Source organism: Panicum hallii, chromosome 9 (genome assembly GCF_002211085.1).
Source record: "Panicum hallii strain FIL2 chromosome 9, PHallii_v3.1, whole genome shotgun sequence".
NCBI lineage: Eukaryota > Viridiplantae > Streptophyta > Magnoliopsida > Poales > Poaceae > Panicum > Panicum hallii.
This window is the reverse complement of record NC_038050.1, coordinates 64,428,744-64,446,047: the sequence shown is the minus strand read 5'-3', so window position 1 is coordinate 64,446,047 and position 17,304 is coordinate 64,428,744. Positions and strand designations below refer to the sequence as shown.

Genomic DNA, 17,304 nt, shown 5'->3' with positions numbered 1-17,304 from the left:
AAGAATACGACATTATTTCTACGCGGAGTATACTTCGAAATTTGTTGTCGAACGCGGCTACATGTATAATAAAGTCGAGGGGCAATAATGCAGTATATATTCACGGTTTTTTCTTTAATGCGCACGAGTGTTGCCGCATGCTTTGTTTTTTGACGGGAGTGATATAGAGAGAGGCTACTACAGAGCCCCTGATGCACATTAATCAGTGATCACTCATCATCTAATCCAATCACTATTTTATCTTTAGATGATGTGCTACTTAGCTGTCTTATACCCAGAAGTGTCGCTTATCTCTCAGTAATTAAGTAAAATCCCAAAACTAACCTCACTTCCCTGTCGTGAGCGTGATGACGCAAGCACCATGTCACTACTTTTTCACTGCTGATGGGTAGTTGCGTACCCCAACCAGGCAAAAATAAACACCGCACGCGTACAAAAGCACAGCTGTGTGTACGTGTGCGTGACAGGGAGGAATCCTTGTTGCTTTCGGCCGCAGCACGACCGGGAAGCCGTTATATAGATAGATCAGCTCGTGCATTCAAAGGGGTTTAGGTGAGGCCAAGATTTGGTCAGTTGTTTAGGTGTGGACCTGAAAGGGCAGAACAAATCAGATCTGCGTTTTTTTTCCCCTCCGCACCTTCTTCCAGCTCCCGGAGAGGAGGGGGAGGCTTCCTGGCTGCTGCTACGAGCGAGAGCTTCCTTTTCCCTTTTGACTTTTTTTTTCCCGGCAGTTGCGATCGTTTGCTATGGGCTTGGTTCGACGATTAGTCCGTTCCTGTGTGTATGATGGGACTGTTTGGTTTCTGGGGTTGGAATTAAGCACTAGGGTCAACTAGTGTCAAGGGTGTCCTGTACTACTAGTGCTAGTTCATTGGATATAGAAATTATATCTTACGGTTGTGTTATCATTTGTAGGTGATATTTGTTTTTGAGATGTTTGGTGATGCAATGGGAGCCAGAAATTAACGCTTAGAAATGCGTACTCAGGCACGTACTTAGAAGGAAAAAAAACATTAGGAACAACGAATTGCTATGCTTGATAGCTGTCCTAAAAAAATGTAACTCTGGGCGTGCAAATTCAAAGCGTGGGGGTGAATTTCGCCTAACAAAAAGCCTTGTGGCCAGACTTGAATGCGTGGTCTCCGGTCACGATCAAGGAAGCCAGTGGACCAAATGGAGATAGAATAGGAAATCAACTAGTACGTGGTACGTCCAAGTCGAATCACCCGCCTTCGCCTAGTTGTCTTGGGAAGCTAGAACTCCCCACGAAGCACCTTTGCGTAGCAAGTCACGTACCCCTTATAAATTTGATTTCCATCGAGGACCATTATTCCGCAGCCCCGTGTTAGTATATTCGGAAGAGATCAAAGACGAAACAGCTTGGATCGACTGGACCTCTGGACTCTGGAGACCGAGCCCCCCACGTACGCGGGAAGAGTTCTCACACAACCTGCATCGTTGAACTAACGCCCTGCCCTCCTGTCGGCACCTACCCAACTGCAGTCTGCAGTCATGTCGAGACCTCGTATGAACAGGCACCCCGCTATCCTTTTAGCAGGGAGTTGACCAAGCCTCTCCATTTGCCCGGTTCAAAAAGAGGCAAGTGCTGCTGACCGATCGCTTCGTCCACCGCTCCTCTTTTTTTTTTTTGTCAGCAGCTGTTGCTGATCAACTCGTCTGCCTGCCCCAGCCGTCCACGTCCACACACTGGGTAAGCGAGGACTCCACGCCAGAACAGAAGAACTTACGTCCATGATCGAGTTCCAGTCCGAGCACGCAGATCCACCTGTCCTGGCTGGAGGTCAGCCAGCACGGCGCGCGGCTCCCTCCCGTCCCGTCCCGCCCCGCGGTTCCGCCGCGGCGCCGCGCCGAACCCTACCTGGCTGCCCATCCCCCGCACAAGCGGCGCGGTCAAGCAAGCAGAGCAGCGCCGCCCCGACCATGTGACGCGCAGCCGCCAGCATCACCCACCCAGCCGGGCCTCTCGCGACGTCACGGAACCGAACTCCCCAGCTCGGCGCGTCTGGTCCGGCTGTCCCCATCTCGCAGTCCACGGATATGCTTGCGGAGCGGGCTGCCTCACGGCAACGGACGCCGCTCCCTCTGTCCGGTCAGTCTCCGTCTCGCGTTCGGCGAATGTGCAGTGCCGCCGCGACGGGCGCACCGGCACCGCGCGGGAGGGAGGGAGGGAGGGAGACGGCACGGGAGCCGGGCGCGCTCGCGCCCCGGCGCTATAAGTAGGGGTCCCCCGTCCGGGGAAGCACTCCACAGGCCACAGCTGAGGGAGCGCGCCCCGCACAAGCACACGCACTCGCACACGCTTCCTGTGTCCCCCGCGTGAGCTGCGGCCGAGAGAGAGAGAGAGAGAGAGAGAGGTACATGCACGCCAGCCTCGCCTCGTACGCGGCGGCGGCCATGCCGACCCTGGACCTCCGCCCCGAGATGGCGCACGCGCACCAGCCCGCCATGTCGCCCTCGCACCACGCCTGGGACGGCAATGGCGCCGCCGTCGCGCCCACCCCCATGCCCAAGAGGTACTGCTCTGCTCTGTCCCCTCGCTGTCTCGCCCTGTCTGGCTAGTAGTAGTAGCCGCGTCCTTTTTTTCTTCCCCCCGGGTTTGTTGGAGTTCTTCTTGTGGCTAATGCCGGTGGCCTGTTTTTGCCGCGCAGGATGGACGGGAAGGTGGCCATTGTGACCGGCGGCGCGCGGGGGATCGGCGAGGCCATCGTGCGGCTGTTCGTGAAGCACGGGGCCCGGGTGGTGATCGCGGACATCGACGACGCGGCGGGGAAGGCGCTGGCGTCGGCGCTGGGCCCGCAGGTCAGCTTCGTGCGCTGCGACGTGTCCGTGGAGGAGGACGTCAAGCGCGCCGTGGACTGGGCGCTGTCGCGCCACGGCGGCCGCCTCGACGTCTACTGCAACAACGCCGGGGTGCTGGGCCGCCAGACGCGCGCCGCCAAGAGCATCCTCTCCTTCGACGCGAGCGAGTTCGACCGCGTGCTCCGCGTCAACGCGTTGGGCGCCGCGCTCGGGATGAAGCACGCGGCGCTCGCCATGGCGCCCCGCCGCGCGGGGAGTATCGTCTCCGTCGCCAGCGTCGCCGGCGTGCTCGGCGGCCTGGGGCCCCACGCCTACACCGCCTCCAAGCACGCCATCGTCGGTCTCACCAAGAACGCCGCCTGCGAGCTCGGCGCGCACGGCATCCGCGTCAACTGCGTCTCCCCCTTCGGCGTCGCCACGCCCATGCTCATCAACGCCTGGCGCCAGGGCCACGACGACGCCGGCGACGCCGACCTCGACCTCGACATCACCGTTCCCAGCGACGAGGAGGTGGACAAGATGGAAGAGGTGGTCAGGGGACTCGCCACGCTCAAAGGCACCACGCTGAGACCCAGGGACATCGCCGAGGCGGTCCTCTTCCTGGCCAGCGACGAGTCCAGATATATCTCCGGCCACAACCTCGTCGTGGACGGCGGCGTCACCACCTCGAGAAACCTCATCGGGTTATGAACGCGATCTCATCCCATTGCAGCGCTAATTAGTTCTTAGAGAGAGAGAGAGAGAGAGGAAAAAAGATTGTTAATTTAGGAGCCGGTGCAGCTGTACTTGAAGTGATTTCATTTGGTTGATTGATTCATCAACAAGTGTCTAGCTTGAACATTTGAGCATTGCATTTGCATTTTGCTGGTCATTGAATTGGTTTCCCCTGGTGGTCCTGCCATGTGAATGAGGAACCAGTTGGATGATTGAATAGTCAGTCGCTGTCTGTAGTGGCACCAAACCAGTAGAAATATTTATGAGCAGTAGCTGACAATGTACGTGGAAAAAGACCAACAAAATTGAAGAACAACACTACAACAGCATAAGTACGATTGGACTGTAGTACTCATAGAAAAGCTTGAGCCCTGGGACTCTGGATTGGAGCTCATGTTTATGGTCCACTTGAGAGTGTTTGCGCTGAATTGTTGGGCTAGCTGTTCAGAAGACATGAAACACTAGCACACTAGTTGTCTGCTCTCATATTGCAATCCGCCAATCCGCGAGCGAGTGCATCTGAAGAATCCACGAAGTCGAAAATGTATAGGTTCATAATGTAGATAGACGAAGAACAACGGACCAAAAAGCCCTACAAAATGCGTGTGGAATCGGTGACTTGGTTTCTGAATTTTGAACTATATGCGTACATTTTTAGATAAAGGAAGATAAGTTCCAGCCTCTACACCCAACATTCATGGATGTATACAGCATCACACAGTCCAGATCAAAGTAGTACTTAGACTACAAGCACCATAAAAGGAAAAGTTTAAAACAAAGCAACAAGATCAAAAGCTAAGCCTTAATCCTATAGCTGAAATTCCAACCAAAGTTGTTGAAAAGCTCCATGACACTAGTCTCCAGCATCCTGCATCCTTTTTTTAGCTCATTTCTCTCTTCCTCTTTAAACAGCAACGACCACTCTCTGATCCAGCAAGTCCCCCTGAAAACCACCTGCAAGAAAGATTTAGTGGTTGTTCTATTGAAAACCACATCATTCCTACTCAACCATATAGCCCAACATAGAACCAACTATATGAGTACATGACGAACATGAACAGGAAAAACTTGGGCTAGAACAGATTCCGGTCGCAGTTGCAGAGCTGAAAAAGGCAAGAAGAAAGAAACCCTTTGTAGCTTAAAGAAAAGAAGACTTTTGGACAAAACGAACGGGTGGGCTTCTGCAGATCCGCGACCGCGTAGGGACCTCGACTCGATACGCGACGCGATCCGGTCACTGCATCTGTCATGATCCGGGAAGCGAACTGCTCCCACTAATGTTTCAGCAGTTCAGATGCGCGCAATCGCAAAGGCAAAGTCCTCTCTGCGCAGCGCAGTTTTTGACGAGATCACGAGACCTGCCTGCACGGCTGCGACCGACGCCGCAGCCACCTATCTTTAGCGGCAGAAAACCCGGCACAGTCAACCAAGAAGAACTTGTAAAAGTAGTAATTCATCGCAGCTTCTGCAACAATATTCTCCTTTCCACAGATCAAAATTCTAACGAAATAACGAGGGAGTAAACACACGAGACTGGTTCGAAGAAACATTTGGAATTGGCCGCCGGAGCCAGTGTGCGTGGCTCCTGCCTTGCCTCTCTGGTCACACAAGCACACACCAGCCGTGCCGCGCGCAGGTTTCGTTGAGCGCTGCCGCGGCCTGCGGCAACAGGGCTCCGAGCATGGCGGGCGCATGTGCTCGGCATTGCCGTCGCCACCCCGTTCGCTCCCGCCTCCGCCACTAGACAGCGGAGCAGTAGGGTACAAGCAAGTGTGTGCTGTAGTGTGGGAGCGAGCGAGCTGCATGGGTCCGGGTCCGGGTCCGGCACTCCGGCTCGAGGGACAGAGCATTCGGTACGGAGAATGCGATGGACGGAGATGGCTTTTTTTTTTTCTCACGGACAGCGAGACGGACGAGGCAGCACTGCTGGAACTACGACACATCTTGCTCAGGCCCCCTGTTTAGACTAGTCACAGCCAGACAGGACAAGCTGCGAAGCCTGCCACGGTTTGAATAAAAAAAGGTACGCAGAGTTTTCTAAATGAAGGAACACACACAAAAAAAGAAGGTTTTACTTCAAACTTTTGCCACTAGACAAAAAAAAAAGATATCGTTATGGTAACGGAAAGGGGATGGATTGGATCCTCCTCTTCCTCCAGTTGAGATAAGAAACGCGGCGTCTGCACGAGCACGCGAAACAGGTGCTATTAACCGGAACAAACCGAGGTGTGGTGGGTGGAATATATGCTCTCCCATTGGTGGACAGCGGACCGGCGAGAGCTTTCGGGCTAGATTTTAAGGTGCTCATGACGAGACGGTGATGCAGCTCCTCGATCTTATGACCAGGCGGAGCATAACCGCACTTGTTTTTCGTCTACAGGTCGAATGTCGCTTGATTTTTAATTTCTATGCCCGTGCACGTATGGGTGTGCTGAGGGAGAGAATATTTGAGTAGTTTTTGTCAGGTTCGAACGGGCTTTCTGCCAAAGGCCAGGTATCTCCGGGTTTTTGTCTGCGCGTTTTTTTTCGATCGCCCTGTGTCTTTCTTTCGTCATTTGTTTCGTTGGAAAAGGGGCTCGAGCTTGCTCCGTTCGTGCTCAATCCGGCTAGGAATATGTCCTCCACTAGCGCATTTGCGTACTTGTAACCGGGCGGCGGCCCTGTTCTCCGGAAAAACGAAAAAAAAAACCATGCTTTCGGAAGATAAGAAAAGATGGAGCATATTATCTGTAGACGTGAGATACTTCGAAGCAACTGCCACAAGACAAGAATTCGCGATTTCGAATTTGGCATTTTGGAATCCGTAACCGCAGCCGTAGGTCCAGTGCGCGCGCAGGCCGCGCAAGAAACCGAACCATCCAACCACCATCGCCGGCGGGGAACAGAAGCGACGGGCGTCTCAAGCTACGCACGCCTTGCCACTCGACCGGACAGGCTCCCCCGGTCCCCCCCGAACGCTCGAATCGCTGTCGTCTCGTCCGGGGTCGCGAGCACGGGAACGCCGGAAAGCGAGGCCTGGAATGGGGAGGCCGGCCTCCGCCCGCCGGCGCCTGGTTGCCGCGGTTCGGCACGAACCCGGCGTCTCCGCTCGATTGGTCAGGTTCCGTGCCGAACCATTCCCGCTGGATCGCTGGACTCCCTTGTGAATTGTGATGCGATGCGCCGAACCAGAACTGAACATTTTGTCGGAGCGGTGTGCCGCCCGCTCCGCTCTGACAGGGGAGGGGCGTACTTGCCCTACCACCGCGGCGTTAGAATGTTGCTGTTGTCGAGGGGATCTACCTCGGGCGCCGTGACGGCGCCACGCTTTTTTACAGCTTTTTTTCTTTCCCCCGAGCCGGCCGACAGTTTTTTTTTCCTGCCGTCAAATCTGCGCGCGTCCCTGGACGAGGACGATGACGGTAAAGCAGGGCAAGTGCAGTGCGGCAGCAGTACAAGTGCCTCGTTCAAGGATCGCGCCGGAGACTCTCGGACTCGGAGCGGTAAAAATTTCGGTGGCGCGGCGCCCCCGAACAAGCGGAGGGCCGGAGCGGCGGAGGCTGTTGCGCTTGTCCGCTTGCCGGCGCCGGAATCGGACCCTGGACTGGTGGACTGTGCGTTGCGGAACTGCGGGGGCGATTCGGCTGGCCCGGTGCGCTGATGAGTCCATGGAATGGAACCCTGTTTTGTTTCGCTCCGTGAATATCTCCAGCTCGGGCGTCGGCTGGACATTTGTCACCGCGCGTGCGCGTGGCTTTCGTTCCTGGGTTTCTTCTGTACTACCACGCTGTGAGAAGAATGGAAGAAGAGGCTGCTGAAACGAGCTGGACTGTCATGGCAGACGAGTCTGCTACCTGTCGCTTCCGAAGAGGGAAGCTGCCGAGCAGGAGAAGAACCGACGAGTGGAGGTGATCCTGCGGTGAGAAATAGACGTGCCCCCCGCCCCCCTCCATCCCGGCCAAGCCGTCGCCGTTGAAAGTTCGCTTGGCAAAACAAGTTACGACTGTTTTACTGGAGCAGTAACATCATCCGGTGACCTCTGCGGCTGCGTGTAAGTGGACCCAGGCCGTACGCGCCGATGGTACGTGACGCCCGACACAGGGACACGGGGCGCGCTACGTCGCCCAGGCGCGTGGCGTAGACCCGCCCCCTACCACTACCCGTCGCCCCGGCCCCTACTTGCCATGTCAATGGAGCAGTGCGCGGCTGCACGCCAGCGAGGCAGCCGGGAGCCCCTCCCCGACCCCGGAACACGGGGTCCAGCTATCGCGGCAGCGCGCGCCCGGCCGTGCCCGAACCTGTGCTTGTGCGTGCGCCCGGCGTTTGTGCCGCGTCAGAATGGGAGATCGCCGTCTGCTAGCGCGGCGGGATCGGCCGATGGACTGGGTGCAGCTTGCGCCGTGCGATGGCTAAGTTTCATATCAGGCTGTAGCAATAATAGGCATTAGCATGTGCCCCTCTGCCGCCATGTGTCCTTGCTGCCTGCCGGTCATCCTGAGGAGACCATACAGGAGAAGACCAGAGAACTGAGGCAACTAGGGCAGCCTAGCTAAGCTGAGGGCCTCGATGCTACGTGCATCCAACTGCCTGCTACAGGAACAGTCGTGGACGCTCACCATGAGAGCGAGTACGAAGCTCGCGAACCAACCGAGATAAACGGAGCCTCGACGACCTACTCGGTCTCATTTCGTTTCAGGGTCAAGGCCTGCTGGCTGCTGCATATAAATCGGAAGGTGGCCCGGCCTGCTAGTGCTAGGAAAAAGGATCTTCGCCCACCGACTCATGCAGGCCATAATTTGGCCTGCCTGCATGGGCTTACCCGTCCGATATTGCTCATTCGTAGGTCGAACGTGAACACTTTCCCGTCCGGCGGGCTTTGAGTTCAGTTGGTTGTTCCTAAAAGCGGCGAGTAAGCAAGCCTGTCGCCAGGCAGGATGGGCTTTATGTATCGCTTCCCGGCAGAGAGGGCGTCGTTTTGGGCCAGAGCGGGAGTGCATAAACGTGGCCGGTTTGGCCCACCACTTGTAAAAGTGGTTATTCTGAAAAATTCGGCCCTTTTTCCTCGCGTGTTCTGCACTTCTGCTGCTCCCTATAGGTCCCAAATACACAGGGCGTCTATTCATCATCACACATGCTAAGATAAAAATATTTTGAAATAATTTATTTTGCATGCAATCTCTATCTCTGGAATATTGTTATCTTCACCCTTTTTTATTTTATTCCAGAATATTGTTATCTCCAGCGGGTATATGCGATGATACAGCGGCAAGCCGCACATGCTATGAATAGACATTTCAAAATAGACGGCCATATCCTAGGCGACATATAGGAGATGTTTGGTTTCGAAGGGCTAAACTTTAACCCTGTCACGTTAAAGAGAATCTTATTATTTAAGAGTATTAAATAAAATCTAATTACAAAACTAATTGCAGAACCCCTAGACTAATTTGCGAGATGAATCTAATGAGATATATTAATCCATGATTAGAGAATGTATGGTTACTGTAGCATCACCGAAGTAAATCATGAATTAATTAGGCTCATTAAATTCATCTCATTGATTAATTAGGCTCATTAAATTCATCCCGTGAATTAGCACCTATCCGTGAAAAAGTTTTATAAACAAATTTTATTTAATACTTCTAAATGGCAAGATTCTTATTAAGCTAAACTTTAGTTCCTAGGAACCAAACAAGGCTATAGTTTTTCTCAGCTAATGTGCATGTTTCCGCCCTGTCCTGTTTGGCTGTTTGGCTAGCATGGAATTCAAAACACGTTAAACAATAATTGAACGAAATCTGAACTTCTTGGGCCTTGTCCAAAGGAGCTATCGACCTCGCTAGTTGACGTGGAGTTCAAATAATTAAAAAATGAAAAAAATCGTGACTAGGAATCTGTCAGAGTATTGATCTCTGCAGCTTAAGATGGTGGGATCATATTTTATATCGGTTTGCATTCGCGACCATCGCTTACCTTCCAGCTAGCAAGACCCAGGTGCTGACACACGCTACCGACGTCGCCATCCTTTTGGAGGAGGCCTAATGGAGATCATCCCGTGGCCAGATGACAGCCACTCCCAACGCGCCATCTAGAAGAACGCAAAGAATAAGAAAAAAAAAAAACAGGTCCGCTGCCCGCACGCGCAAAACTCAACAAGAGACGGATTCTTCGACGTCCCCATATCTCTACGCAGTACGCACGTACGAGCACAATCGTCCAATTCAGCATGCTGCACACGTGTGGGGCGCCGCGCCTTACACTACACGTGCACGATTCGGGATTTCCATGCACGTGCGCAGAGTGTCACAGGCCTGCCGCCCTGCCCATGGTTGCGTTGCAAGGTCCGGCTGACTCATCAAGAGCACTGACGAGCCTTCTTTCCAGCTTTGGCCTGGTCTGTCTCAGCTGGCCGATCCGATCAGGCCTCGCGTCGTGGCCGATCGCCTGCACGATACTTACTAGTAGTACACTATATAGTACTATATATTTATATTAGTACGGAGTACTAGCTAGACAGCTAGTTTTCAATAAGGGAAATTTGTACGTGAGACACTCTGAAAATGTAGCTTTGTTTGCAACACATCTTGAGATCAGATTTTGTATCTAACACACTGTGAAAGCGTTATTTGGGCTGTAGCCCACCAAGTCAAGTATAATAACCATCTTTAGCTGAGAGGAGGTGTAAAATAACCCTTTTACCCTCGGGCCCACCTTTCATCTTCTTCCTCTTCCCTTCCGTCGGCCCTTCTCTCTGCCGGGTAGCGCGACCTAAAGCCGAGAGACCCATCCTGTTCGCGGCGGGCCTGGGACGGACGGCCGCGTGGAGCCTCGCGGACGACGACCTCGAGGAGCTCGAGAGCTGCGCAGACCTAGGCTTCGATTTTAGTTCGATGGGATCTCCATGAGCTAGTGCCTCCTCGATGACAAGCACTAGGCTGACTTAGCACTGGACGTCACCGCCGGCGTCGCTGCGTCCATCACCAACGGGAAGTTTTTTCGTGCAGGTTTTGGATTTCTTGCCACCGGGAAAACCAACTTGTCCATATTAAATTGGATTTTTTTCTCTCGTCATGGAACCAACAATGCCCCCTCGTCCACTGCTCTCCTTTGTTGGCGTCTGTTCTCAACCTTCCTTTTTCTTCTTTATCTTGGATGTCGCAGGTGACAGCCCCGATGAGGTGATAGTGTGGCTAAGTACTGGTTGCAGGCGGTGGTGAGCACCGTGGCCGCGTGGAGGAGCACCAACAGGAGCAAATTAGGCAACAACGCACACATACATGGGAGTGGCCAGCGGAGGGGAAGAAAGGATGATGAGAGAGAAGGGGAAGGGGAAGAAGATGACATGCGGGCCTGAGGGTACAATGGACTTTTTACACCAACTCTAAGCTAGAATGTATTATTTTACACGGTGAGGTGTGTTGCAGATCAAGCCGCGTTTTCATGATGTGTTGGAGATAAAATCAGTTACCATGGTGTGTTACACACAAAACCACTGTTTCAGGGTGTCTCATGGACAAAATTCCCTTTTAATGAACAGTGAATTTTGAACTGTAGCACAGGGTACAAGAACAGTATACTGTATTTAGTAGTTTGGTGATGACAGGTATTGATACCTAAACACTGACCCGGGCAAGTCGCAGAGGCTGAGTAGAGAGTACTTTTGGTGCCAGCTTTCAAGGTGCAAATAAGCAAGTGAAGCAGAAACGTACACCGACGAAAAGTCAACATGCAGCCTTAAATCTCACGCAAAGTACTCGTGTTGACATCACATTTCTGCCAGTCTCGGATTAACACAGCGCTGTACGCGCCAATCTCGTGGAGGGGTCAGTTGTCGTTTCAATTGTGTACCGTTCCACGGTACAAAAAGAAAAGAAAAGGGGCAATCAAGGACTCCTTTGTTATGAAAGAGTGTTGTGTTTTCATCAGCTGCAAAATGTGCAATGGATATGGTCCACCATTCGCATCCTGTGCAATGTTCATTTCTTTCTGCGTTCAGCCGCTGATCACGTGAGCGCCCGAGAAAGAGGGAGAACGGCCAAATGGGCAAATAGGGCACTGCCGGAGCCGCCGGCAGCCAGCATCCTCCAGACCTCCACTCCTCCTGTTCTGCAGCATGCCGGTGCACGGCCGCACACCCTACCGCGGCCGGATGGTAGCCACTCCGATCGAACGTGTATTTTACAGGAGGTACTCCGGGCACCGCGGGAAAACAGCCGCGCGCTCAAGGAGACGGGGGTGGGTGTGGTGTGGATGATTCAGCGCTGCCACCAGGACTGCGCTGCGCACGCGGCACGTGCAACCGTCCAATTCGGCATGCAGGCTGCGCACGTGTGGGGCAGCGCGACGTACACACGGTTCGCGGCTCCATGCAAGCCAGGCAGGCGCGGATAGAGCGTGTCAGGCCCGCCAGCTAGCTATCGCCCGGCTGAGAGCTGTGCTGCACCCCCTGCTCCAGAGTTTTGGCCTCGTCTGTCAGCTCAGCTGGCCCGCCTCGGCCAGATGAGACCTCACGCCAGAGCTGATCACCTGCACAATAACAGCAAATGTACAGTCGCAGGTAATGATGGGATCCAATGCGAATACCAGCGAAACAAATCACAGTAGTGTTTAGCGTGCTGCTGTGGCGCTCTCGGCAACATCCTGCTGTTCTCCTACGGATAGGTGGGGAGACTGACGAGCGAGACTCGGGGCGCTGAATGTTCAATGATCGTGATCGATGCTGCACGCGTCAACCCGGTGGAGAGAATGGGCCTATCGATATCGCCTCGGTTCTGCCCCATGCCACGGCGCGGAAAGGAAAAAGGGGCGATCAGAGAGCCGGGACCGGCCGGGAACGACGAGGCTTTTGTATCCTTGCTGCTAGATATTGTATAGTATACGCCAGCTGTATACGTGCAACGAATACGACCGAACTCGGCTGCATTATTGTTCCGGTCTTAAGTTAGCGTAATGGATATTTTTTGGAAGGGTAATGGATGTCGTTGTAGACATGCCGGGATGAAAGCTTAGCTACTCTTGTGTGGCACAAAAGTTTTGAAGCTCATCGTGACTGCTGCTAGCTATACTTCCTAGGACGAAGCAATTAGAGTAACGCACGGATGGAAGCCCGAAACCGGAATCCGGAGATGCTGCCCACAGAACGAGATACTACCAATCAACCGGTCATCATTCTCTGCACCCCGAAGGATGATCCGTGAAAATGACAGTCCGACTCAGAAAAGGAGGCACGAAAGTGGGAACCGTCAGTGCGAGCGGAGACGAAATTCCAAACTTGGCGTTTCTCCTTCCGGAGATATCGGGAACCCTGACGGCATCCGCATCGTCACGAATTTTTAGGTTGGCAGCGGTCGAAAGCAACCCCTGATGCTCGCCGTCGCCGGCCCGTGGGGCTGGGAGGAACGGACCATCTGGATCTATCCTTAGTCAATCAGAGCTCAAGAACAACCTAGTATTAAACTTGGGTTTTTGCAGCCCATGATGCTCTGAATGTATCCTTGTCGATCATAGTCCTCCAAGAACAACCTATTACACTTTGGTTTTTGCAGGTTTTGTTTGGCTTTCATTCTTGACAAGCACGCGTGTACTTTCCAGAAGTAGAGTAATTTCAGAAGCGCCGTTCGTGAACAGGCGCTGCTAGCTTCTGAATTCTGCATTCCACACTTCCACGTGAGTAGGTAGGCAGATTACTCGATTAAATTTTGTCGGGTTTTAAAATTTGTGGTCAAATTAAATTACGAAGAAGACACCCAGTGTCCATGTCCGCTTGAAGTCCAAGTGACCAAGTGGACGTGAAAAGATAAACAAGTTTCCTATATAAAGAAGAAGAAAGAACAAAGGGAAGAGAATGCCGAACACGCACACTAGACAATTGCTTAACCCTCCAACTCAAGCAACTTCCATTCGACCACAACATACCGTCACTTCCATCAGACCATAATAGACCATCACAGTAGTAGTAATGGCAGAGGTACACACCATAGTCCATGACTTGGACTTGTCACACTACTAATCCAACACACACACGCTAAGCAATGCAACTGATAACGGAACCCCAGAACCCGGAGCAGTTTCAGTTCAGCTCATACGCATACGCCTTCACCGACTGATTGGCTTTGACTGATAAAAGGCTAGACCAGTTGCAGATTATTTATGCGCTAATACTATGTAATTTCGGGGGGTTTATTGGATTAGTTATGGAGGGGATCAGGTCGATCTTGCCGTCTCTGCTGCCGATCCGATCAGATGGCGAGGACGAGGCCCGGCAGCGACTTGTGCGCGCGGTCGGCGCGGCGGCTCTGCCACAGGCACTTGGGGCCTGTGGACGAGGAGGCGGCCGCGGAGGAGGAAGACGCGGCGTCCTGCTTCGGAGGAGCGGCTGCAATGGCGGCGGCGCTCTTGGCGGAGGCGGCGCCTGAGAGGAGGGTGACGGTGAGGTCGGTGTTGAAGTACTCCCTGAGCTGGGTGATCACCCCATCGGGTCCCACGGTCCAGGCGTGCACCCAGTAGAGCTGGCGCGCGTCGTCGGCGCCCTCGGCGATGACGGTGGAGCCGAAGGCGTCGACGGAGCGCGGGGAGAAGACGAAGCCGCCGCTGCCTTTCTCGGCGCCGGTGAGGAGGCGCATCATGTGCTGGCGCGCGGGGGGACCATGGAACCACCACTCGAGGTCGGGCGCCAGCAGCTCCTGCGCCCGGCGCGCGTCGCGGGCGTTGAGCGCCTCGTAGAGGCGCAGCACCAGGAAGCGGTTGCGCTGCTCCTCCGACTCCTCCGTCCCCGCGAGGGCGGCCAGCTCCGCCGCCTCGTGCGGGCGCGGCGAGGCCGCTCCCTGGCCCTGGTGGTGGGTAGCCAGCTCCAGACGCGAGCCCCGCGCAGGCTCCTCGACCTCTTCGCTCGGGAACGCGGAGGCTACCCTGCAACGGGAAGCACTACTCGGCGGGGAAGAGCAAGCAGAGTGGTGATGGAGAAACGAGGACGATGCGCGCTGGTGGAGGTTGGCGAGGCGCGACGGGGCGGTTTATATAGAGCGCCGCGGCTAAGCGTTTAGATTAGCAGCTAGGTCCTCGCAGTTTGCACAGGTATCTCTGACTCTGTCACACCTCTGCCCGTCGCGGTCAGGCATCCAAGACTCCAGAGGGGCTTAACTGCGAAATCATAAAATCGATCAGATACAGGGGGTATCGGGAATGGCGCCAGGACGTGTCATGTTGGAGCAATGCATGCTCGTGGCTTTTGGTCTCCAGTGACCCCTGTTTACTCGCATCTGACTCGTGTTCGGTCCAATAGGAGGAGGCTCAGGATAAGGCCGGCCGGCACACCTGGTTTCCAGGGGGAAAATCAGAGAGAAAAAAATGTGCAGGCTCCGCTCTAGAGCCAGCAGTTTCCCCGGGAAAAAGCGGAGAAGGAACTCAACTGAAGGGAAGGTCACTGGCCACTGGGCAAGGCCCCTCCGAACGAAACGGACCCGTTTCTCGTCGTCACGAAATCACGCGGCGGCAGCTCGTGCCTCGTGAGCGCGGCGAGCCAAGGGCGCGTCCCGGGGGCGTGCCCTTCGGGGAAGGCGCATCTCGGCCTCGGCCCCCGCGGTGTCCCTTGCGGCGGTGGCTGCGGGTGGGAGCGCCGGGCAGAGCAGAGCCGCCGCGTCAGCCGAGGCCTGCGGGGTGCCAGTGCCACCACGACTCGCTCGCTGGTTCGCAACTTGCTCTCGTTTTTTTCCGCCGGCGATGGATGCGGCATGCAGCAGCCCGTGGCAGGCGACGTGGGCTTTGTCCCCGTCCGGGGGCGTGGCGATCGGGGGAGGCGGCTCCGTGCCGTGCCCCCAGACCCCTGCACCGGCCGGGAGCACTCACTCGCACCGCCGGCGCGCACATGCCACCAAAGGAATCATATCCGTCTGCGCATTTGCGACATCGTTTTCGATACATTGGTTGGTTGGTGCGGAAGCACGATCCTGCGGCAGCGGATTTTCTTTTATCTAGCACCACTGGTGTATCCACGAGTTTTAGCTTCGGAGTGCAGAGCGAGGCAGTGACAGCGGCCAAAGTAAAGGTCAATGCAACGGAAGCACGTCTCAACGTGAGTCCACTTAAGTTAATGCAGGCGGTCGGAGCACCAAAAACCTCTAAAATGACTGTGCTTTTTTTTTGAGGTGGGGTTAGTACGTGGTGTGCTGAAGATGGTCGTAGTTTAGTCCGGTGCGGGCAGTGGTCAGTTCGCCGTCAGAACTTGAAGCAGGGCCGTCGCTTTTTTTTTTTGTCCTTTTACCCTGCGTCTTTTCTCGCCTTTACGGTTAGCCACCGCTGTCGGTCTCGGACGTCCGCCGTGGACTCAATTAGCCACGCATCGATCGGTGCAGTTGCGTCAGTAGTATGGGTCACAGATCAAGCTACTCCTTGCCTGATCGACGAGCACTACTACTGCTTCCGCCACACCATATATGTCCATGCCGAAGCAAAAATGGATCAAGTTCCACCTACAAGCAATCCTACTCCTCACCCATGTCGCGAGTGCAGACAAAAGATCAGTGTCCTCCCAAGGCAAAGGCTCCCGTTGCTTGTAGCATGCGAACAACACCGATCAGCTACCTTGTCAAAGTTATAGAAAAGAAAACACACCGATCATCCACAACAACGATCAGGCAGTAAAAGGCGAGGCACGCACGTGCCACACGTCGGTTGCAGGCGCAAAGTGCGCCTTATTTTTGGGCCGGTTGACAACGCATCGGGCAGATACTTCGGCAACTTGCCACAGACAAAACTAAGTAGCAGACCACATCAGCTGCGATCGATCGATCAGCTCATGTTCCCCTCGTCAAAAGCCAGGCCACCCATTTGCCCGCCAGCTCCCCGATGGCGGAAGCCTGTGGAGAGCCAGAAAGTAATTAGGCCAGGGGTGCTGCCAGCTCACTGAAGATCCTAGATTAATCCGTGGATAAGCACCCGTCGCTCTCATCAGTTAGGCAAAGGCGGAAGCTTTGCGAAGATCAGCCGCGGGCGCCTGCGAGTGCCCCGGCCCATAGGGGCCTCCATTAGCCAGGGTCGCCGCCGATCCTGCCCGTTGCATGCTAAACGCGGCCGCGGCCACTCCGTTTCGCCGGGATCGGCGGCCCTGTCACCGAGCATGCATGTTGTCGCCATGGCGGTGAAAAAGGGCGGTCGAAAGGGCGCTCAGGTTATCTTGGTCCGCCGTCCGCGTCGCCACGACCCCGATCCCAACCCCAGCCAGCCACCAACTACCACTACCAGTCTACCACCGCATCGATCCATCTCGGTTGCTGCATTTGACCATTTTGTCTTGTCTTGTGGTACTCGCTCCACCAGCCAGCAAAGGGAAAAGTCCTTGCGCTCCATCCAGTTAGAAAATGGCGATCGTGATGTCGAGTCCATCCGTGTGATCGCAAGAGTTGTTCGCCGGTGGGGATTGGCGCTGCCGAAATGGACAGCTCGCCGGCGCTTGCGTGCTGGCGGTGTCCTTCGTTCAGATGGTCAGTGACGTTGGGTTTAGCGGAGGCATCGGATTTTGGCACCGCCCATTTTACTATGTCCAGGCAGTTTGAGGCGCCATTTTTTTCTTCTTCTCGTGGGGTGCATCAGCAGACTTGTTGGAGTCCACTTGACTGTATGTCTAGACTTTGCTGAAGAAAAAGGCGGCATGGGGTTACGCAGGCAATGCAATCTCTTCTCTAACTTCTTCTTCTTCTTCTTCTTTTTCTTCTTCTTCTTCTTCTTCGGGATTCTCTGATTTCTTTATCTTTTTTTTGAGACTTTTCGGATTTCCTCTAGACATCTCATGCTCGG

The 17,304-nt window shown here is 54.5% G+C and overlaps 2 protein-coding genes across 2 annotated transcripts; one reads left to right on the top strand and one right to left on the bottom strand.

Annotated features, from left to right (window-relative positions):
• The first annotated feature begins 2,159 nt into the window (after positions 1 to 2,159).
• Positions 2,160 to 3,660, top strand: LOC112876095 (sex determination protein tasselseed-2). The gene is made up of 2 exons (XM_025940136.1): positions 2,160 to 2,534; positions 2,670 to 3,660. Exons 1-2 carry the CDS (start codon positions 2,380 to 2,382, stop codon positions 3,508 to 3,510), a joined length of 996 nt encoding a protein of 331 aa, XP_025795921.1. The 5' UTR covers positions 2,160 to 2,379; the 3' UTR covers positions 3,511 to 3,660.
• A 9,642-nt stretch (positions 3,661 to 13,302) lies between these two features.
• LOC112873335 lies at positions 13,303 to 14,630 on the bottom strand. The gene is made up of 2 exons (XM_025936315.1): positions 14,598 to 14,630; positions 13,303 to 14,492 (listed from the first exon to the last, which is right to left on the bottom strand). Exons 1-2 carry the CDS (start codon positions 14,628 to 14,630, stop codon positions 13,752 to 13,754), a joined length of 774 nt encoding a protein of 257 aa, XP_025792100.1. The 3' UTR covers positions 13,303 to 13,751.
• Positions 14,631 to 17,304: the final 2,674 nt, after the last annotated feature.